The sequence below is a fragment of the Lithobates pipiens genome, unplaced genomic scaffold (genome assembly GCF_037356315.1).
Source record: "Lithobates pipiens isolate NorthernLeopardFrog02 unplaced genomic scaffold, aLitPip1_a1.2 Scaffold_22, whole genome shotgun sequence".
Lineage (NCBI taxonomy): Eukaryota > Metazoa > Chordata > Amphibia > Anura > Ranidae > Lithobates > Lithobates pipiens.
This window is the reverse complement of record NW_027507784.1, coordinates 311,882,629-311,906,335: the sequence shown is the minus strand read 5'-3', so window position 1 is coordinate 311,906,335 and position 23,707 is coordinate 311,882,629. Positions and strand designations below refer to the sequence as shown.

General features: G+C 39.4%; 1 protein-coding gene across 1 annotated transcript in view; it reads left to right on the top strand.

The window, feature by feature from the left end:
- The window catches only part of LOC143925739 (uncharacterized), a 77,687-nt gene extending 55,629 nt beyond the window's left edge, over positions 1-22,058 (top strand). The window contains exons 44-55 of the mRNA XM_077450191.1: positions 922-1,089; positions 1,655-1,872; positions 3,539-3,642; positions 4,755-4,870; positions 6,494-6,652; positions 8,383-8,591; positions 9,519-9,601; positions 11,328-11,443; positions 13,249-13,413; positions 14,730-14,932; positions 15,597-15,700; positions 18,450-22,058. Coding sequence (XP_077306317.1) covers positions 922-1,089; positions 1,655-1,872; positions 3,539-3,642; positions 4,755-4,870; positions 6,494-6,652; positions 8,383-8,591; positions 9,519-9,601; positions 11,328-11,443; positions 13,249-13,413; positions 14,730-14,932; positions 15,597-15,700; positions 18,450-18,601 — 1,797 coding nt within the window. The 3' untranslated portion in view covers positions 18,602-22,058. The remainder of the gene's footprint in view (positions 1-921; positions 1,090-1,654; positions 1,873-3,538; positions 3,643-4,754; positions 4,871-6,493; positions 6,653-8,382; positions 8,592-9,518; positions 9,602-11,327; positions 11,444-13,248; positions 13,414-14,729; positions 14,933-15,596; positions 15,701-18,449) is intronic.
- Positions 22,059-23,707: the final 1,649 nt, after the last annotated feature.

Here is a 23,707-nt window from a genome sequence, read left to right as displayed (position 1 = left end):
TGTGATTGGCTGTGGTAGGTCATGATTCCCTATTTTTGCCCCCTAGTTTTCCATTTTTTTTTTTATTCAAACTGGATGAAGGGACTTTTAATGCAAATGTCTTCCTCGGTGTGTATATTACACTAAACCCGAACTTGCTCAGTCACTGATCCAGAACAAAAGCACCCATCAATTGTAGCTGAAATGTATCTAAAGCCCAAATCTTTTCTTTTCATTTTGGAAGTGTTTATATTGCTGGTTTTGCTGCAAAGGAGAACCTTTGTCACCTGGACAGAAAATTATGGAAAATACATTTTACAATAGGCACTGCAACAGTAATAGAAGGCAAATCTTTTAAAAGGGACAGCTGCTCTGGTGACAACACTTCTTGCTGTGTCACTGGAACAGAAAGTGAAGGGAAATATCGCTAAAAGGAGAAACAGAAAAGACACCCCTCTGACATTTGCATGTTGTAATAAAAGTTTTATCTAAAGATAGGTCAGTTTATTTTTTTCCACTCTAAATCGAGTGGGGCACGGTCTTGTATCACTGCAATCCAGCACTCCAATGAGGATAACTCAAATTTTCCTATGAATTTTAAATTGAAGAGTGTGACTCTTCAGTGAAGGCAGTTGCTGTCACTGTCCTGGTTGTCCTAGAATCCACTAGAGGGTTGGGGGAGCAGAGATATTGTGTAATAAACCTTCCAGTACAATTTGCACCATCAAAAATGACGGAGCAATGGTTTCCCCAATATTTCCATCAAGACAGGTTTCCTTTAAAGTTAGTTGATCTAGCAGTGTTCTGTTGCAGAATATTTATCTAATTGTACAACTGTTCATGAAAGCCTCTTAAAAATAAAAGCAGAGCTAAATATATAAGCTGGGTCATAATCCAAATTTTTCACTTTGCCTAAAAAAATAAATGACTTTCTCCATGTAGGTGTCTGCAGTGAGCACCCTGAGCACCAGCCAGCTGGCCTCTGTGACCCTCAACGAAAATGTATTTACTGATCAAGACCAGGCCAACGCTGTCATTGGTAGACTGGAGCAGATGTCTTTCACAGACATAGATGCATACCTCAATGCCTTGCAAATAACTGCACAGCAGGTAGGTGGCAGGTGTATCTTTTCTATGTTACCAGTGTCTTTATTTCATTTCCAGAAGTGTTTTGTTGCACATATTCTTGATTATGTAAGAATACAACTTCCAGACAGAAAAATAACTGGTGTGAAAAAACAAGGGTGCCAATGTACAGTTTTTCGATACTACCAGTTTCATTAACAGCCAAGTCCACGTCACAGGGCTGGGAAAGGATAGACCCACAGTCAGTATTGCCCTGCTGGATGTAGAGACCATTTAAAGCCTGACCGGTGGTTTCAAATTTCCCTAGTTTGCCAAAAAATTAAACAAACATTTGGTTGGAGTAGTCCAGCAAGTAGACACCTTTGTCTCCAACCTGGCAGGGCTTTTTAAATCTCAGGACTACATGGACAGACATACAATGCTTTGACAGTTAAAATTAATTTATGAATTATAACTGTGTAGTTAGCTGTTTGTTTAGTGGTCACCTTTATTAGAGATACTTCAGATATGCATGCATTCACCAACTGAGTGCAGAATGTTTTCTATATAGTGTATAATCTCAATAAATACCCCTTCTTCACTTTTACAGAAAAACTATGTGAGCATTCCAGGTGGTGAGATCTCACAGTCCATCTTCAGTGCCATCTTTGCCAAAGTCTCAGCACAATTTACCTCTTTCACCAGTATCCAGTGGAGTAATTATTTCGGCTCAGGTTCTGCCTTATTCAGATTGTTCTTCCCATTCTTCCAAGTGAGCCAGATTAATCTGATACCGGCAAGCATCGACTGCACGTCTTTCCAGTCTGTGTAAGTAAAGAGCAATAGAGGTGGATCAGCAGTATTCATGTATTAAATGTTTACCGGGTATTTCTGAGTATGCCGTATACCAACCAATCAGAATTCTGCTTCAATTTATCCAGTACAGATCAAAAATAATTGTCTGGAAATATATAATCACTTATTTGCATCCCAAAGTTCCCACTTGTTTAGGTTCTGTGACTGTTCTGGATTAAAGATTTAGTGGAAATTAAAGAGGAGCTTCAGTCTGTTCTAAAGAAATAACAAGTCAGCAGCTACAAATACTGTAGTTGCTGACCTTTAGTAAAAAGACACACACCAGCCCAGGGATCCAGTGCTATCTTCACTTAGGCAGGTTCTTCACTGGTCTTCGGCCCCTAGCATTGCCACGTTGACTGCGGGAAGCTGTCTGTGACTTCATGAGCCGTGCTTTGCTACCGTGCTTTGCTTTTGCAGCCTCCTGGGACCTGTGATGTGTCCCAGGAGGTTGTGAGCAGATGGGGAGGACATGCCAACTTCCACCTGGATCACCTAGACCAGTGATGGCAAACCTTGGTACCCCAGATGTTTTGGAACTATATTTCCTATGATGCTCATGCACTCTGCAGTGTAGGTGAGCATCATGGGAAATGTAGTTCCAAAACATCGGGGGTGCCAAGGTTTGCCATCACTGGCCTAGACGATCACAGTGGAAGTGAGAGCAGGTTAAAAATAGGTACTCCGCTCCCCCTCAAGAAAAAACTACTATAAAGAGGGAGGAGGAGGATAAGTGGAATTTCCCTTTTTGATGAAGTTCCTCTTTAAATTATTATTATTATTTTTTTTCATTTCATTTTTCTAGGACATGCAAAACAGATCGACCTGGTGTAATTATGAGTGTGTGTCATTGGTTTAATCACCTAGTTTTTTCTGTATATTTTATATAAACATACGTAGATGGAGGCATGCATTTTTACTCGATACATACAGTGGCTCTGCTTTCTGCTTTGCAGTGCTATATAGTGATTGCTTTCTCTGCTAATTCACACAATGCAAGTCTAGGGGGTCCATCAACCTATTGAAAAGAATGCAGTCTCTGTGTGGCTGAAATCTTTGCTGCTAAGCAGAGGCAAGCAGAGACCACTGAGAGCTCAATCTACAAATCTCTAAAAATGTAGCTAAAGATAGCAACAAAGATGTTAAAGTCATGTTCACAAATTACAGAGTGTAGAGGATCTCTCCAGAAAATGCTTGTTGTTTGACCATCACCCAGTGGCTTTGTTACATTGATCTTTAAAAAGCATGCAGAGCAGATACAGTAACTTTAATAGCTGCACATTTGTTTAGGGTCTGTGACTCAATGAAGTCAGAGGTGGTCTAGGAACAAGTGCTTTCAAGTAAAATGCAAACCTACATGTTGGCATCAAGACAAATGTCAGTCCGTATGGACAATGTCATGCAAAGAATGGTAGATCTCGAGAGAGACTTTGTGCTACAAGTATGGAACACATGGCTGCTGTCCTGCCTACAAGCATTATAAAAGCTCTGCTTGGTCTAGCAGTGGGGTCTTTTGAAATGTATGCACAACTCAAACTATGATTTGATTAGTTTACTTTATAACTTTTGGTAAATGTGTGCTGAAAACATGAATTGTTTTTTAAATAGCTCAATGATTCTCTCTCCTCTCAATATGCAGCATTTCTGGGTTTAGCAGTTCCTACGCACAATTGCAAGGCGAAGTACAAGTTGCAGGTTATAACCATTTCAAGTCAATCCTCTTGGGAAAAAAACAATTAACTGGTAAGAGAACACTTGTTAATGCATGGTTTCTCCCTTTAATGTCCTTTTTCCACTGTATCATTTTAGGGGTCAGTCCACTCAAAACTCATTTCAGTTATGGGTATGTATGAGTGGAGCAATGTCATTGAAGCATATTTTTGTGCAGAATTGAGCTAGTTATGTGTAATTTGCTTAAAAAAGAAATCTACTCTTTTTTGTTCCTTTAGTAAGAGGTTGTGCTAATTTGGGAAAGGGGGTGGCTGAATGGGGTGTATTTAGTTTAAGTCATGTCATTTTTATTTTTTTATTTGTATTTTTTTCCCTTTTTGGTAAATTTTATCCACATTTTTGTTCTGGCAAAGTAAATGTTTTATTTTACTTTTTTTCCCTCTGTCTATTTTTCTTTCTGTGAATAAGCAGTATAAAAATAAGGAGGCTAATAAGATTTTTTTTGTCACAAGAAAGGGTTCAGGATAGTTGAAAGTAGTCATGAGACATTTAAAGCCCATTGAAACCACACAAATCCATTGACAACAATGTATTTTGCCAACATGGCAAAAGTTTGCCAATATCTACTGATTCTACAGAATTTCTGGGGATAATGTACAATTTTTAATATGACTTATCCCAACTTTTTGCATGCGTGGTTTTCTGGATGCACTGACCCCCTGATCTTTAGAAGATAGCTGGTGAGAGATATTGAAAAGAGTACAGTGACAGATCACTTTATATATCATATAGAAAGTCAATATTGCCATTTGGGCCTGTTTTGTTGGGCTTTGGGATTGTTTTAATAACATCAGTTTGACATTAGTTTAAGGTGCTTCAGAGATTATTCAGAATTAACTCACAGATGTAATTGACCTGCAGTTTCCCTACTTTTGACCTGCATCAAGAGAGTTTTACATTCACTTAGACTTGTATGGCAAATTAAAATCCATGTGACCCAAACAAAAGGCGATAAAAAACACCCTCATAGTGCCCATGTTAGACTGGCAGGACTTAGAGCTCTAGTTCATAGACCTCACTGTCAGAGTGCTCAACAGGTATATTAAAGATATCCACCTAAAACTAAAATATAGCTTCTAAGTAGCTAAGTAATTAGTATAATTGTCATTTTTTTTTTATTACAGGTCCCGCATGCCCCATCTCAGGCAACAGTGGCAAATGGCTTGTTCTCAATTTCGGTGAAATCCGCGCACAAGCCTCCATAGCTGATATTTTTGCTATAAACCCAGACTTTATTGTTGTAAGTACATGTGTTGAACTATATGTTTTACAAGCCCAAATCCAGTCAAAACATTTTAACTAGTTTTGGATAAAACAGAAAAGGGTTTGAACAAAAAGGAGTTACAATTTGTGGTTGTAGTTTTTAGTGTAGTGTTTTTAGTAGGGATATTTCTCTTCATCTACTCTCAAGACATGAAGTGATGAGAAATCTCTTTAGTATGGATGCAGACAAAAAGAAAAATATTTTAGCATAATGTGGAAGGTATGAACTGCTGAGAATGTTTTTTTTTCTGCATTTGAGTTACAGGGACAGGAAGTCAAGGAACCTCTCCCCAGTGGGGGTCACAGACAGAAATAAAAATCCAACAGAAATTTAAAGTCTCCTCTGTTCTATAATAAAAATGGCACACTGAATGGCATTCAGGAAAAATATGAGCAGTGACAGGTCCTCCTCAATATTTACCTCACTTTTTGTGTTTGTTTTCGGGAATAGTGGACCTCCAGCACCATTTTACTTGGTGCTTTGATAGGCTGAAACACAATAATACCTAACCAGACTTTGACTTTAGCTTCTCTCAGGTAAGAGTCTGCTGGGGCCTACAGTAGACACCAACATTGTTTTCTAAAGTCTACAGAAGGCATCCACTCTAGCCTGCAGTAGATTGTTGGTTGCTAAGGTCATGGTCATCTGAGGGTGTTGCAGATAGGGTCCAACCAAGACAAAATTCATTTTATGCATATAAATAGGATTGGATAAGAATCTAAAAGCCCAAACACAGCCAGAACTTTTTCCAGGCACTGATTAGAACATTGCAATCTTATTTGTGCTGCATCTCTCCTTTTATTCTTTTATTTTTGTTAATTTTCACTTTCTGCCCTGATAACCGGGTATCACAAGGAAAGGAAGTTTCACCAGAAACAGCAACACAACAGCAACACAATTACAGTTTTTCTTAGCAAGACGGGCAACATTTAGAACATCTAACAGGTTTTTACTGTACACTTTTTTCTTGTGCTGATGTTACAAGGACAGGAAGTAAGCAAACATCCCATCATGGAGGACACAGGTATCAATAAAAAATAGACACTGACTCTTCCCAAAGATATTTGAAAAAACAGGAAGACTTTTCACTGGAGTTGAGTGTATATATATATATATATATATATATATATATATATATATATATATATATATATATATAAAATATATATATAGGCATCTCTTACCTTCCGATTCGGCTAAGAATGATGATGAACAATGGTTTGGTGAATGCTGGATGAGGAAAATAATGTAAATATGTGGTTTCCGATTGCTGTATTGTGTAAAAAATTTGAAAAGCACTGTGTGACAGCCAGTTTGTGTACAATGGGCAACCACAAAGGAATCATTACCTTGGGACACCAACATGAAATGAAATAAAACCTAGCAGTTTTACTCCAGTTCCCCTGTGTTTTATGTAGTGCAGGAATGGGTCAGTATTACAGTTTTCAGGCTACGCTCGTGTGACATGCGCTGCACTTGGATGTCTGCGTCTAGTAAAGAAAAGGTTATCCAGATATTTTCATAAATGATAAGCTAGTTTTTGTGAACCATTGTTTATGGCCAGCTTTATAGTGACAAGACTTCTTTCCACTTTGGCAGACGGATGCAGTGTCGTATCTTTCAGCTCAGCAGCTGGGTAGCTATGTGGCCAACAGCCATGTCTGGTCAGACCAGAACCAGATTAATATAATCTTTTCGGCACTGAACAGCCAAACCATCGGTTCCTTCCTGGATTCTTTCAATGCAGCAGCTAAAGAGGTAACTTTAGTTTTTGTTGTTCTGTAGTTTTTTTTTTTATCTTCTGAATTCTTCTCTTTTATTTTCCCTTCTTTGTCCTTGTCTTTCTACATCCACTTTCCAATTCTTATTTTTCTATATCTGTTTTATATTGTACTGTTTTTTAGCACTTCTTTGGTTTTACCCATTTCATCTTCTTTGTTGAAAAATAATCATAAAAATATGATACAGCCAGCATGTTACATAGTTAGGTTGAGAAAAAATGACAAGTCTTTTTGAGTTCAAGAAGTAGAGGAAAGAACTAATAAATAATTTGAAAACCTCCATATACAGAACTCTCTACCCACAGTTGATCCAGAGGAAGGCAAAACATGCATTATAAAGCATCTTTCAATTTGCTCCATCACAAAAAAACAAATTCCTTCCTGATTCCTAAAGGCAATATTTCCTGGGAGAACAGTTTTGTCCATTATCCCTTACAAATGTTTATAACCAGGTATATTCTGTGCATTTATGAACGCATCCAGTTTTTTAAACAATCAATTGAGCTGGTTAGAACTAGTTCCTGAGGGAGCCCATTCCAAATTTCCATAGCTCTTACTGTGTAGAAGTCTTCCCCTGTGTGGAGGTAAACCTCTTTTTTTTCTCCAGAGTGCCCTTTGTGATATTTTTGCATGTAAACATTGTATGACTTTTTTTTATTAAAGTTATTCTCAAAGTAATTTTTTCTTAAAATAAAAAAATAAGTTATATTTACCTGATCTGTGAAATGGTATTGCATTGAAAGGGCCCTCTTACCTCCTCTTCTGGGATCCCTCGCTGTCACTCTCTACTCTTCCTCTTCTCCGAGTGCTCCCACAGCAACTTCATGCTCTGGTGGCCATCATGGCTGTGCACTCCTGAGCCAGGCTGTGTGCATCCAAAGACATACACAGCGTGGCTTAGCCATGCCCACCACTCCCTCCTCACAAGATTTGACTGACAGCAGCAGGAACCTGTTGGCTTCCACTGCTGCTTGTGTGTCCTGTGAGAAAGGGAAAATAGAGCCTCATTGCTGCCGACGGAAGAGCACTGGATTGAGAAAGGACTCAGATAAATGTTTTAGTGAAGGGGGCGGGGGAACAACCAGTGGGAAATTGTTTACATTAATGAAGGGAATGCATTAAGGTAAAATAATGTCTTTACTTTAGAATCACTTTAAGTTTTGGAAATACAGTAGTAAGAAATGGTTAAAACCTGTCAGTTTTTTGCCATCTAGGAAGATGTCCCTTTAATTCTTATCCCATTGACACAGCAAGAGAAAAATCTCTAAGTAGAAAAGTTAACAAGCGTCCCCGTTTGAAAATGTCTCCTTTTTATTATTGTTCCAGTGGCAACTGTACAAACAAATATGTTGACAGGTTTTTAAATCTTCCCCACTCTATCCAAAAAAAAAATAGCTTTAGATACACTTTGAAAATGATATTCACAGTGCACAGTAGTCACTTAGCTCATAGTGCCTTGCATTGCATTATTCATAACTCTAACAGAGCTTTTCACTGTTTTTTTTTAAATAATAATCTTGATTCCATTGGGAAATCCACACTCCTTTCTACACATACACCTTTTTGAACAAGATTACATCACACCTTACATCCTAATTGTACAACTTGCTGTTTTTTTACCAAAATGTACAAACATTTCCATGGATAGAAGCATGGCAAAAATTTTTTTTTAAAACTGTTGGTTTTAAAAAATGTGTCATCTCATAGAATGGAATCCCTTCAATCAGTAGTGCAGCTGTTAGGAAGAACTTCCTTGGCGAAATCTTCTGCAAGGTTGGATCTGGCTTTTCGTCCTTCACTTCAGCCAATTATGGTGACTTTTTTGAGAATAAGCTCCAGCTGTTCAGCTCATCCCTCGATGCCAGGTCCTTCAGCTACATTCCAACAGATATAGGCTGTGACTCCCTGGCTGCAATGTAAGTTTCAATTTTTTCATAGATATAGAAAAAGTATACTTTGAACCTATTAGTTTGATGCTGATAATCATATTAACAAAGTCCTCTTTGCCGTTTTATACTTTATAACAGCTCCTTTAGATACTCCAATAGTGCACACTGTGCCTCTGAGCCCCATAGCAGCAGCATGAACTGCTTTGGCTATAGTTAATCAGGGGAGGACTGAGCTACAAGTAGAAATATAGGGCTGGTGGCCACAAGTGGAGATAATTCATTATTCAGACATCATTCAGAGTGGGCCTACAGTCAGTGGCACATTATATGGATATTTGTTCCCCTTTAAAACCTGGGGTTACTAGTCTTCCAACACCATTTTACTTTGCAGCTCTGAAATGTCATGTGATTGAATTAGGAGAACTGCAAAACAAGCTGATGCTGGCAGCCCAATGGCCCACTTTTGTCTGCTTATAGAAATTTGTTCCTACCAAGAAAGGGCCTGTCATTTGTGTTTGCCCCCCAATGTTGAAGGTTCCCAGTACTCCTCTGAGTTGAGTCCTTGCTCTGACCTGCCTGTGATACTTTCTGTAAATTATATTGGTGTAAACAATATTTTATAGTATTAAGACATACTTTTTATCCATTTCCACCTTTCTCAGGGTTGGCTGAGATGTGAATAGCTTGCTTTGGCTGTGGGAAGGAATTACTATATTTGCGGAGGTAGTCTGTGAGTGAAGTGTATCCATCCCTCTTTTCCTATATGTTAGTCAGTTTACTTAAATGCTTGTCAGTTTGTACCTATCCGTTGATGTCCACCAGCTAATAACAAATGGCCCATCACCATCTCTCACAATTAGTGTCTGTTGGGCTCTGTGTTAGAAAAGCGACCAAAGGTAGTATATTTTCCACTTTCCAGAAACCCACAGGTAACTTTTTTTTTTTTTTCTGCAGCATGCAACCCTTATTGGATCTTACAAATCCTGAAAACCCCAGTGCTGTCTTTGACTTTGTGAACTCAGTGCTGTCAAACACAGGTACAGTAACTAACATTAAGATACTTTGGAAGGATTCGAACTGTACACAAGAAAAGCATCCTGTATTTTTGCTTCCACTTCCTCACATTCCTACGGGTTGATTTACAAAAGGAAAAAAGAATGCTCACTTTGCAAAAAGAATGTTACATTAGCTTAGTGAATATGGGGAAACTATATTCACTTAAAGGATTTAAAAAATGGATTTGTGCTTGTACCTGATTGGATGATAGAACAGAACACAGCTTTACCTTTTTATTAAGTTAATTAAACATTTTGCACTCCTTTGGTAAATTAACCACATCAATGTGGTTGCAGAAAAAAGAACCATTTTTAAAGATTAATTATTCATTTAAGGGGCTTGTTTACTAAAGCAGTTATTTGCAGCTGAGGCTATGTTTATCTCAAACCTGATGACTTCTTGAAGTGTATCTGAAACCAAAAACAAAACTTTGATATATTGCAGTTTACCGGTCCTTATATCTAGTGGTATGTCCTAGCGTGACAACACGCTGTCACTAACTGTACTGTATGGAGAAGTGTCACCCTAGAAGAGGAAGTGTGTTAGGACTTCAAAAATACCTGCCCCTCTCCTCTTCGCCATAACATAGGGGGAAGTGTTCTGCAGTTCACATAGAGAACTGAGAACAATGATAACTGGCAACAGGCAGCACATTAAGAGTAATCAGACAGTTATCAGCTCACAAGATTTTTTTGTCCACTCTTGCACAAATAAAACAAACATTTTATACAGTATAGTAAAGTGAATCTCCCATGGAAAGATTTTGCCAGCCAGCCTTCCTCAACACAATTGGCTTTAAATTCCATTGATCAAATGTGTAAAGGGAAAACTAGTGCGCTCCACCTAATATGTCATAGGAAAATATATAAAATGAATGTATATAGGAAGCAGCCAGCATAAAAAAAGTGATCTCTGCACCAAAAATTGAGTATATAAATTAATAAGAATGCGGCGCTACCTAAAAGTGCTAAACCTATAAGTGAATAATAATCCCTAAATAAATGTAAATCAAATAATATCCACTGAGTGTAACATAAGTACAATGAGAAATAGATCCATATAAAAAATCCAAATCAAATTACGCGTGCAAACAATAAATGTGCAACAGATGGTCAGAAGTGGGATTTGAACCCACGCCTCCATTTGGAGACCAGAACACCCACACAATGTGAAGAAACAGCTCTTGAGTCTGGCGCCTTAGACCACTCGGCCATCCTGATAAGATATAAGCACATTTATTGTTTGCACGCGTAATTTGATTTGGATTTTTTATATGGATCTATTTCTCATTGTACTTATGTTACACTCAGTGGATATTATTTGATTTACATTTATTTAGGGATTATTATTCACTTATAGGTTTAGCACTTTTAGGTAGCGCCGCATTCTTATTAATTTATAAATTCCATTGATCGCCAAACTGCTCCCGCCAGAATAAATATTCCCCACAGAGCTGGGAGCTTGAAATCTCATGAGAATGCACTACTGTAACAGATTTTAAAGCTATCTATGTATTCTTTTTGGGGGGTGGGTCAGAGGGCTTCGGACAATCAGTTTTAATGAAAGGTCTGCTTTAGCAAATCAAAGGGAAATACGAGAAGCTAATTATTAGTGTGCACATACATTTTAAGTAAATGAGACCTTTAATCTTTATTGACATGCATAATCTGCACCCTATGAATCTTAACAAAACAAATGTATGCTTAGGTTCTGCCTGCGTGGGTGACCTTGACACAAGATCATGGGTACTGAAATACTGGGGACAATACTTGAAATCAGGATCGTGGAGTGTTATTGTCTCATTGTATTCAAACTTCGATGTGGTGAGTTGGTTTAAAATATTTTTTTTCCTGCTTCAGCCACATGCTACCATGCTAATGAGATAACCTTGGTGTTTTTACAGTGTTCTCTTGTTTTTTTATATTGCCAACATATTAGACAGCACTTTACAAAACAACTGGAGCCATTCATATCAATCAATTACATAGAGCTGAGTGTCTAAAGCACATGTGTCAAACACAAGGCCCGTGGGCCAAATTCGGCCTGCCAGACCATTTCATGTGGCCCTTGCACTTTTCCTGCAGCTGTGGCATCCCCCTCATCTCTGCCTCCACCTTGTTGGCAGCAGAGAGAAATACAGAACATGTACACCAGATCCTGCGCTTCCCAATGCAGGCTCAGAGAGTCTTGCCTCTGCTCCTCTTGCCCCATCTCAGCAGTCAGCAGCAGAGAGGAGGATAGAACTCCTCCAACAGATCCAGCACCTCTCTACGCAGCTGAAGCAAGCCCTTTTTTTTGCCTCCCTTGGTCTCAGCATATTGCAGACTCTGGCCGCTGACTCTTGCCCTTCTTTGGTCCTCCTCCAGACCCTTCAGCTTCTGCTTTCCAGCTCCACCCCCAATTTCTTTCCAATAGCAGACCAAGGTAAGGAGGGTGCACTGAGATGAAAGGGATGGTGGAGGACTCTTGACATCTGATGGTCTAAAGCATATTGGGGGGTTGGAGAGGTGAGACAGAGACAAAGAGATACAGCAGGAGAACATAGAAGGGAGTATAGCGAGAGACAAAGATGACTAGTGTAGGGAAAGAATGCACTCCATTCTCTCTAGTTGCAGTTCATTCTCTTTAGTTAACTTTGTAAAATTACACAAACGTACCCACATTCCTGACTAGACAATACATCTCCCAGTACGACACTTCCTGTGTCACCTTCCTTCCTACAGCCCTCTTGTTGGGACAGTGAATCAGTATGGTTACCACTGCCCAGTGAGCAGAGAACTGAGCCAGGATATAATGTTTAACCAAAAAGACACAGATGGATCTTTTTGACCAGCAGAGCTGTGGGTATTTCATATGAGCAGCTTGCCAAAACATGCCTGTATCTCAGCCATATATTAAGTTTTCTGTGTAATCTATAGCTTTTTCCCTCTTACTAAATACTTTGCTGAGAGTACAATTTCAGGAGCTAATAAGCTATTTCTAATGAAGGCTACCAATATTCCTTCACAGCAATAATTTACTAACTGGTAGGGGGTATGGTAGGTTGTCTACTGGCTTTCAGGGTTAGTCCACTTTTTCATTAAAAAACTCATAACACCATCCCTGCCCCTCTGATCCCAGCTGCATGTACCTTATATGATCTCCACTAATATGGTCAAGCACTTTAAAATGTCACTACACAGTGCCAAAGGCTGTGTATGAGGATAACGCAAACATTGGCAAGTGCGTATTGGTCAGCGTTGGCCATGGGACTGCACGGATCAATGAAAAGACAATCCATTCTTCTGGAAGAGAAGCAGAGATCCACATTGGTATTTGCAGTCACGTGACCAGCCCTGACCAATGTGCACTAATCATTGCAAACAAAATGCTGCTACACAGCCTCTAGAAATGTACTGTGAACAAAGCACCTGACTGGTATATTGGCTGGAGAAGACAACAAAGTGTTGTGAGTTATTTCACCTTTTTATTATTTGTGAAAAGGTGAACAAACTTTTTTAAGTAGATGACTGATCATTTTTAGCATACCTCCCAGAACAATATAATATCAAAAGACTTTGAATCTTGGGCAATGAGATGGGAACTGATCTGAAATTATGCTTTAATAAGTATTTTCTTTGTTTTATAGGCGGCTTGTGCAGATCTTTTGAGCTCCACCCAGCTGTCTGAGGCAGCTTCTGGAAGCATCGTCATGCAAAATATTACAGTTTTTACAAGTGTGATAGTCACCTTCAATGGAAATGTCACTGCTCTGTCCGAATTCATAGACACGTTGCGGCAGTATATTGCATTGGTAAGGAACTAATTAAAAAAATTCAGCCTCTCCTAAAAAATGTATGGGGATAGGTAAACCCTTAGCCTGGCTTCACATCTGTGCATTGCAGTAGCATTGTAAAATGTCAAACTGCAGGTGATACTTTAGTCTTGGCAACCTTTTTATCGCTTCTTAAGGTATTTTAGGAGAAGGAAATGAAGAGAAATCTCTCAAATGGGACATAGACTGCACAGCAAAAAAAAAAAATCGTAACCATACAAAACTTTTAAGACCCCTTTCACACTGGGGCTGTGGCCGCATTCACGGTAAAGCACTGCTCGTTTTAGTGTCACTTTACCTCTGTTTAAATGGCGCTTTTCGTTTGCTAACGGGGTAATTTTAACGCCACAGAAGGGGTTAAAACCCCCCCTGTCGCAGCACTTCCTAAGTGCTTTTCAGGCACTTTAGAATGGGCAGGGCTTTTATGAGCGCTAAATACAGTGCCCCCAACCCACCTAAAAGATGCTGCTTGCAGGACTTTTTTGCAGGACTTTTTGGAATGTCCGGTGAGCGCACCACCTGAGTGTGAAAAGTCACACTTGAATGAATGGAAGGCAGTTTTTAGGTGCTTAACAGAGGCCATTTCCAGCGCTAAAGCACCTCAAAGCCCCAGTGTGAAAAGGATCTAAGTGTATATCTGCATTAAACTAGAATGACCATTCCTAAACAGGGGTGGCAGCCTTCAATACCATCTGTTACTCATATGTAATGCCATTTTAACATTTCTACCCCCCAATGATTTCACAAAAATTAACTCTCTCTATAACTCTAACTTGAACAATTCACACTTTATGGCTTATGTAAAAATGTAATTCTGACAGTGCGTTTTCACACATTTTAACACCTTCCATCATGTTCTTTGACAATCTGATTTGACCTATTCTATGTTAGGTTGAAGTGACTGAGGAACCCTTGTTCCTATAAATGCCGGGGTACATTCCTGACTCTTATTCGAACTAAAGAAACTACTTGGATAAGTAGTGAAACATTTTCAACATTATAGAACAAGTTCAGTTGTAATATGAATAGCTACTACTACCTATACAAGGACCTTCACAGACATCAAAAACAAACAGAAAAAATTCTTTGACTTTAGATATACTTTAAGAATTATTCTTAAAAAAAACTGTGCAGCTCGGGTGTGTAACTAAGCAGTGGTTATGGCATCTTGGAGGTGCCCCAGGAACTCACCTAGGAAGGTTATGTATGTATGCAATGTATGTAAAGTGCTCAAAGAACTATTTCTACATGACTTGCTGAACTCAGGATAAAAATTGTATTTAATTGTCTTTAAGGACCCAGCTCTGCTATCAAACACAAAAGTGAAAGATACTGTGCTGGATGCCGTTGCACAGACCGTGCTCATCCAATTTGATACCTATACTGTGGCACAAGTCCAAGAATGGATGACCAGAATCACTTTCCTCTTACCGTCATTTAATGCAACCTTTTTAGAGTACATACCTCTCACCATTGATTGTCCACAGTTCCAGGCCTTGTAAGTAATGTTTCCAACTCTCCAGTACTTAGGGTGGTCATACACAGCTTATTTTAGCAGACAATGAGACAGACTTAAAATGTGATAATAGAGCCATGTTGTCAGGTGTGAATTAATTATACCACGTGCACCAGCTAATTTAACTTCATGACCCTGCAACTAACTTATATGGATCATTTGTATAGGTTAATGTACATAGACATATGTGATTTTTGTGTCTAACATGGGGTTGTGAACCATTTCTGCAGGATTTGGGATGCATTGTTTGAATTTTAAATTGGATCTTATGGAACAATGTAAATTATGAAAATTACTCACATTATGACGGCAGATAATATCTTACCGGTGCTTCCAAGTGTGCATTCTATTGTGTCTGATTTCCATACAAAGGCTGCACTTGCTGATCACCTTTTGACAAAAAGTCTAAAAACGTGAGCTGAAACTGAATTACTATAAACAGCAAGGAAGTGCAGAATCTGAACTTTTTAGCATCCCCATTGGCACTCACGGATTCTGGTGTTCCAGGCAGCCTCTTAGTTTATCCCTATTTTATTCTACCACTGCATCTAGGGGACAAGAACTGAGCAACAACAATCATTTGTGAGTTTATGAAGCAATAATTGCATTGGATACCTTATACAATGCTGTGTTCTTTGTTTTGCAGTGTCCATGGCATGGATGCGGTGTACTCAAGTCTCACACTAGTAAAACAACAGGCTGTAGCAAACTTCATTCAACAGGTCTTGAGTACTAAAAAATACAGTTCAGGTAAGTTTAAAGGGGGATAAAATATTGGATGGGCTTCTTCAGAACCAAATGTGATCTGTGTTTTCGTGGGTAGGAGAATTGTTTATACCAAAAAATGATGCCATCAGGCTATGAAGCCCCTGTCCTAGGACTTTGAGATTGACAGGAGCAATGTAGGCCACTTAGAAAGTCCACTGAAAATACTATTAGGGCTTAAAGCGGTTGTATCCCTGCTTGGTCATTTTTACCTACAGGTAAGTCTATAATAAGACTTACCTTTATGTAAAATAAATATATCCTAAACCTGCACGATTTAGGAGATATTCACCCTGCATGCAGCCGCTGACGTCAGCGGCACATGCACTCTAACAGTGCGTCGGATCATGCCGGAAATTCAGAGCTCCTTGGCCGGAACGGAGACCTCCCACGCGTGTGGCTCCAGCCACTTACAGCACCGGGGCCAGCGAACCCAGAAGAAACACAGAGGGAACAGGGGGGCCCTCATTCTAAGGTAACTATTTCATAACGTGCTAGTATGCTATGAATACTAGCACATTATGCTATTGCCCTGCAGGGTTTGTCTTTTTATTGTTTCGTTTTTTCAGCGGTTTACTACTGCTTTAGGGTATGCCAGGACAAAAAGAAACATATACAATACATCTCTGCAATACTATTACATTTCTCCATGTTTTAGCCTTTAAAATGCTGCAAGTACAGAAAAATACCCATTGATTAGTCAGAAATCCAGGGTACTTTTAACTTTCTTTGGTTCGATCACAACACAGTGATTTTGCTGCCCAAAAACACCCACCAAGATTATCAGTGCTGATTGCTGGACTACAAAACTTGACCACTCCCCTTTGTTCCTCTCCACATGTATAAATTGATTTTATTCCCAGTAAAACAATGCTGCTGCTTTGGCTCCCAAAGGCCCACCTAAACACTCTATGTAGGGAAAAGGCTCTTGGGAGATGTAGTTCTGGGTGAAAAACTATGCCAGTAGAAACTGACTTGCCTGCAAACGCCCCTGCAAGCATTTTACACATTTTAATGATGATGTCACAGAGAATAAGAAAAGCAGTTTTTTGCCCCAAAAATTTAATAAAACGTAAAAGAAAATAATAATACTGCAACCTGTGGGTAAATGTGGGTCATTCCTATAGAGCTTCTGTAGCTATCCTAGCATGTTTGTACATGGAAACACCACATTTTAGATTCATTATCACATCTGCTTGACAGTCCATGATGAGTATGACACTATTCCCTCTGTTAGCATTTAGTAATATAGTTATTTTCCCACCTCCAACCTGGTGAATGGACAATGACAGAGTGCAAAAAAACTCATCAATCTGTTCTCTTCCCCTGTGGGGTGAGGTCTCTGTTTTGAGTCATTCCAGACTATCTTTAGTCACAACAGCTGTAAGAAGGCGCCTTCAGAGACTCTAAAAAAAGCATAAAGCCGGCCATAGACAAATCGAAAACCGAACATTCTGTTGATCAAAAATGAGAATGGAACATACGATTGTGTCATCACAAAAATCCAGCATGTTGGATCAGGTACTTTCAAATGCGGCACAAAAATCGCAGCTGGCACACTATGATGCAAAAAATGAACGACCCGATCGCCAAGAATATTCTCATTCGGTTTTTGACTCGTCTATGGCTTGCTTAAAGCTTCTGCTGGCTTCAAATTGAAAATATAAAACAACCATAAGTAGTATTTTATATTTATTTGACTAAAAAGGTATTTCAAAAAAACGATTTTTACTGTGGACATATGTAAAGCAAGCCATGGATGATGCAATTTTCTTTCCTGCAACCACGGGTTAGTGTTGATGGGGGAATACATCCTGCAGCACTACTTTTTTCTGCTGGTGGGGAGCACAGGGTGCCCTCCCTGCCGGCAAGAACACAATGATCACTGCTGACGGCTATAGCCGATGGCAGTAATCACATGCAAAAATAATCTGACAGGCTGGCTGTACTGAAGCCGATCGATGGATCAACTTTAGAACAAGCAGCCTGCCCATAGATGGGTGGATTTTCGTCCGTTTACTACTGTTTCGGACAAGATTCGATCCATCTAATGAGGCTGGCTTTAGCAAACAAAAAATATACAAAATATCATAATACAGTCTCTAAAAAAAAATATATGGATTCCACAAGCTTAGTAACCTCTGTTATGTCAAATTTTTATCAAAAGTGCATGTCTGGCCAAAAAACAAAAAAAAAAACATTCGATACATCTTTGTAATACATATATATTTCCCCATGATAATGTACAGAAAAATACCTGTTGATCTATCAGAAGTCCAATTGTCTACTAACTTCTTGTTTGGACTGACAACACAGTACCTCTGTTGCATTTAAATCCCAAACAGTGTTATGAGTCCTAGTTCTCCCCTCTAGACTACAACCCCTCTCTTCCCCCTCATCTTCACAACATAATGGGAGGTGTTCTGTAGTCCAGCAGGGAGAACTGAGCAGAGCTGACAATACTGTTTGGTATTTAAGTGCAACAAAGGCAGTGTTGTCAGTTTAGAAAGTTAGGAGCTTACTGGCTTTCTGGCAGATCAAGAGTTATTCTTTGTACTTGCAGCCTTTTTAAAGGGATAAAGCATGGGAAAATATGCATGTATTGCAGAGACATGCACTGAATTTACATGTTTGTTTGTTTTTGTATTTTGCTTTTCTTCATTTTCAGTTTCATTTTCATTTGATCTGTGAATAGAAACATTAATTCAACATGTACACTTTTTTCTGTTTCCAGAAGATCCATGTACCCTTGGAACCTCAAGCACAGTTCAATGGGTAGCGCAAAACATTGGCCAATATTGCTCTCTTCTGTCAACTGACAGCATTAAAGAGATTTACCCAGCTGTGGACACAGTAAGTTATGAAACGTATTGCAAATTATCCTAAAGAATCGAAAAGATACTTCCGGAAGACTAAATATGAGCCCTCTTCTGCGCTAATCCTACCCACTGATGCTGTAAGGGTCTCTTGGGACATACTCTAGATTGTCACCTGGTTTCCTGGATTTTTCTCTTTATTTGCTGGGAATTGAGCAGTGTCCATGTGCTTTTCAGTCAGGTCACTAGTTCAGTGATTAAACAAATTGGTATCTGTAGGCAGGCCTTTCTTTGTTGAGGGTTCTAAGTGGACTTAATTACAAACAGATAATGCATGCAGTGTTCTTTATGAGATTCCATATCATTTGTGAAGCTTTAGCAGAGGTTGGTAATACACTAAATCTTGTAAAAATGCAATAACCAAACTGTATAAGAGGTAGAAGGATACTGATTAGAAAACCAACGTACCATCATTATTTAACTAGTACTTGCCAACTTCAAGTTTGAAGGCCATGGGCTTTATGCGCCTGAAACAAAAGTGTATATATAGCCATTTTTTTTTACTTTTTAGTCTTGGATAGCATAGAGGAATGTCATAAACCTTTACCAGATTATTTTTATGCTTTATGTGTATCTTTGGAACTGCAACAGGAAGTTAGAGACAATCTCCCAAAATGCGGAGCATTCTCCTCTTAGATGGCTGTTCCCTGGAACAGGGGTCCCCAATGAAAGATTGTTTCTTACCTCTTGTCTTGTTAGAGAACAACCCTAATAGTTTGTATTTCTCCTCACTTTCTTTCCCTGTGACAATGGTCACCAGTACAAAGAGAAGTTAAACATCTCCAATGGGGGCAACGATAACAGAAAAAAAATTAACAAAGGGTCCAACCCTTCCATATTCTATTCAAAGAAAAAATAAGTTTTGGCTATAGATACCCTTTAAAGTACACACAAAACTAATCAAAATTGCAGAAACACTAGATCTGTCCACTTCTTAAAACACTCAAGGATTCCAATGTGGGCATATTCCCATTTGAATTTGTGGTCAGTTAAAGAGGCTGCTATTAAGTTATTAAAAAGGGTTCTACCATGTCCTTATTAATAATTAAGAAGGTATAACACCTTTGTTACTTGATTGACAAATTCCAGCTGACTGGTTTTGTCATTGTCCTTTAACATTTTTACTGAAATCATTGTTGTGTTAGCATCACCTTTAAGGACGATGTTGGTATTGCCAACCTCCCTTAACAAACAGTCCATCTAGTCTTGACTGATTCTAAACCAGGGATCAGGCTTCACCCAGACCCTAGTTCTCCAGTTAAAGTTGTTGAACTCAGGTTTCTAAATCAATATGAAGCTGCGAGTAAGAGGAAGGGGTTTATCAATATTCACAAAAGCACAGTTATGGTTGTCTTAAAGCTATATATTAGACCAGTCAATATAAACCTGGAGTTTAAAGCCTAAAATAAAACTTTCAGTTGAAAGGAGCTAAATACATTGCAGCTGCATCAGATTCAGAACTATATTTAATGTGTTATAATTTGTTTTCCTTAGAAACCAGCCACAGCCTGTCCCCTTCTAACATCCTATAGAGAAGGACCCTTTCTCCTTCCAGCACCTTGTAGAAAAGGACCCTTTCTCCCTTTGTGGAAGTTGTGGTATCTCTGGGAGGTCCAACATGCTCCCTGCTGAACCACATCTGCTGATGGGAAAGGGTGTGTTCAACCTCTTTAGAGAGATCACTGACTCCTCACAAGGAGCTAGGGTTCTTTTCTGTAGCATGCTGGCAGGGGACAGTTCTTTTCTGTAGCATGCTGGCAGGGGACAGGCTTTGCAAATCAGACTGTGGCTGCTTTCGATAGAAAATGAACGGTAAGATTTTTGCACCCTTTTCTTTGTTTTGATGCACTTTGAATGGACCTGTATTTAGCTATGTAAAGTGAAAGATCAGATGCACTTTGAGATTCAGGAACCATTCAGGAGCCATTCTCTTTTTTACCTATTGAGTCAAATGAGTTTAGAGATAGGCAGGAAATTAATTAGGCCACTTGTTTTGCCCTGGTTTTATATAACATGTGTTGTCAATGCAATTTTTTTATTTTTGCTCGATTCCTCAAAAACACTGCCTTTGTAGGTAATCTACAACTCGTAATTGGACTGTCCAAGTGCTACATGTTAGCAGTAGGAAGTTTAGTTTGATCAGTAGCAATGTTGTGTCCTGTGCAGATTCCAGCTTCTTTTCGCTGCTCTCTCCCCACTTCCCCACATGAAGGTCCGCTCATTAATTACTGAAAAGACCACTGTCCAGCTCCCAACAAAGACAGAGCTTACATCCTTGGATGCCTATACAGTATTTCCCTTTATCATGACATCCACAACAACTGCTGGCGTAACTTGCAAACAACTATTGTGTTCCACTATTGCACAATTCCCAAAGCTTTACCTATATTAACTCATTGTAAATAATTATAACCTGGGAGTAATGTAAAATCCTGGAGTAAACGTTAATATATATATATACTATATATGTATATTCCCACAACAAAATGTCTTGTTAAATATATAACTATGAACTGGAATATTGTATGTACTTTAATCATGGAAGACATGGGAGTGTTGTGTCCTCATCATCTAATTTCTTTATGATATTGTGAAGATCAGCTGAACATTGTACAATTGTTCATTGACTGTATTCCCTATAAGAACCCGCCAGCAATGCTTTTTTTCATCTATACTTTTTGTCTGTGTAGCTGTCTGTTTGCTTATAATAAATTTTCATTGAAAAAAAAAAAAGACCTTTGTTGATCTTTTTTTGATGTGCTACAATTATGCATCTTAGCCACTGCTTTTGTATTGCGCTATTGCTGTCTAATCTAACTAACCTATTTGCTACTGGTTAAACTAAACCCAAAAAAAAAGGTACTAGGGTGTAAACCAACTAACCTGGTTTGGGGATACTTATACTTATAACCTAACCCGTAATAGTATAAAGTTTACTCATTGAAATCACAGTTTATAGGCAAGCAAGGTGAGGGCTTAGAGACCTAGGAAGTAGTCCTAGTAGACATTTGCTTAGCCAACATGTCAGGAGTACTAATTTCTTATTCTTCATATAAGCTGTTTGATGTATTTTTTGTTATGTTATGTATTTGTTATTGCTGTCTATTGCTTGCTAGTTACATAATGCTATCCACATATACATTCACGCCACTTCTAAAAATGCTAGTTGTCATGTTGATCCTCTGGCTTCAGTGTTTTTTGGGTCACTCAGCCAGAACAAGTTTGCAGATGAGGAAGGTCCGATGTGCTCACCTGCGCCCTTGCTCCAGATTCATGGTCCAAATTGAGGACACAAGGACCAGAATGACAGCTAAGGAGCTTGTATTCTTAGAAAGAGAGATCAGCCAGCGCAACCTCCATTTCTCTTATGACAGTTGTAAAGGAACTCCAGTGCCTATACATAATAATAACACAGCCCAAAGAGCTATGATATGCAGTAACCCACAGTAAAGTGACTCATAATTACATTTTTATTGCCCTTTATTTCTAGGCCATAGGCCATAAATTAACCCTAATATTATCTTCAAGAAAAATATAAACATGAAGCCTTCCATATTACATTTGGTAATACAGTCCAGCAAACTTAAGGCTGCAGTTCATTGGGGGTTATTATTAGTGGCTGCACCTATCACAGGCATTTGTCAAGTGCTGATTTTGTCCCCCCCCCCCCCGTCTCTTTTCATGGATGCTGTAATAACACTTCCCACAAAAGTGCTGTATGAAAGGAGAAGGCCAACCTTTCATCTATCCACCCATCATTCATAAAGCCCTTTCATTGTGGAAACCTACAGTACAACTCCTATGAATGGAGCAAGGAGGCCGAAAGGGTGGGTGTAGTTGGCACCTTTGACCAGTGTATGTGACAAGTCAGAGGCATAACTAGAGCCTTCCGGGGCCCGGTGCAAGAAACCATGAAGGGCTCCCCTGACCCCCCCGTCTCTCTGAGCCCAAGGCCCTTCCCATTGATCCCGCGCCCCTTTACCCCCATCACTGGGGCCTTTATTACAGTGCCACTGCGGGACCCTTTCACGTGTTCTGCCATCTTAAGTAGGGTTGTTACCTTTTCTTTAAGCCAAACCCGAACAGTTTAGGGACGTGCAACAAATTTTTTTTTTTTAAGTATACACTATACATATATTTTGTGATTAAATAACATTTCTAATCATATGGATTTAATCACAAGAATTCCCAATGTTCCCCCTTTACATCTGAATCCAGAGTTCCACTTTACATATAGAACAGCAGATTTCCCTTTACATCTGAATCCACAGAGTTCCCCTCCCCTTACATCTGAACTCAGAGAGTTCCCTTACAGTTAAAGGGGTGACTCTGCAAACTCAGATGTAAGGGAGAACTATGGGGACTCTAATTTAAGGGTGTTCTCAGAACTCTGATGTAAGGAGGGATTGCTGCAGACTCTGTTGTAAGGGGAACTGTGATATAAGGGAGTCTATGGTAATCAGAGCCCCTACTTAAATCAAAGTGCCCCTTACTTTATTACTTTAGTGCCTGCAGAGCCCCCCTTACAACAGAGTTGGCAGTGCGCCATGTACATCAGATTGCACAGAGTGCCCCTTGCATCAAAGTCTGCAGATTTCTCCTTGCATCATAGTTCGCAGAGCCCCCACTTACATCACAGTCTGCAGAGCCCCCACTTACATCACAGTCTGCAGAGCCCCCACTTACATCACAGTCTGCAGAGCCACCACTTACATCAGAGTCTGCAGAGCCCCCACTTGCATCAGAGTCCACAGAGAGCCCCTTACATCAGAGGCCATAGAGCGCCCCTTACATCAGAGTTCGCAAAGCCCCCCTAACATCAGAGTCCAAAAAGTGCACCCTAAATCAGAGTCCACAGAGCGCCCCTTACATCAGAGTCTACAGATTCCCTTTACATCAGATTCCACAGAGTACCCCTTACATCAGAGTCCACAGAGCACTCCTTACATAAGAGTCTGCAAAGCACTCCTTATATCAGAGTCTGCAGAATGCCCCTTACATCAGAGTCTGCAAAGTGCTCCTTACATCAAAATCCACAGAGCCCCCTTACATCTCAGAATTTCCACTTGCACTGAATCCAGAGTTCCCTTTCACATCTGATTCCACAGAGTTCACC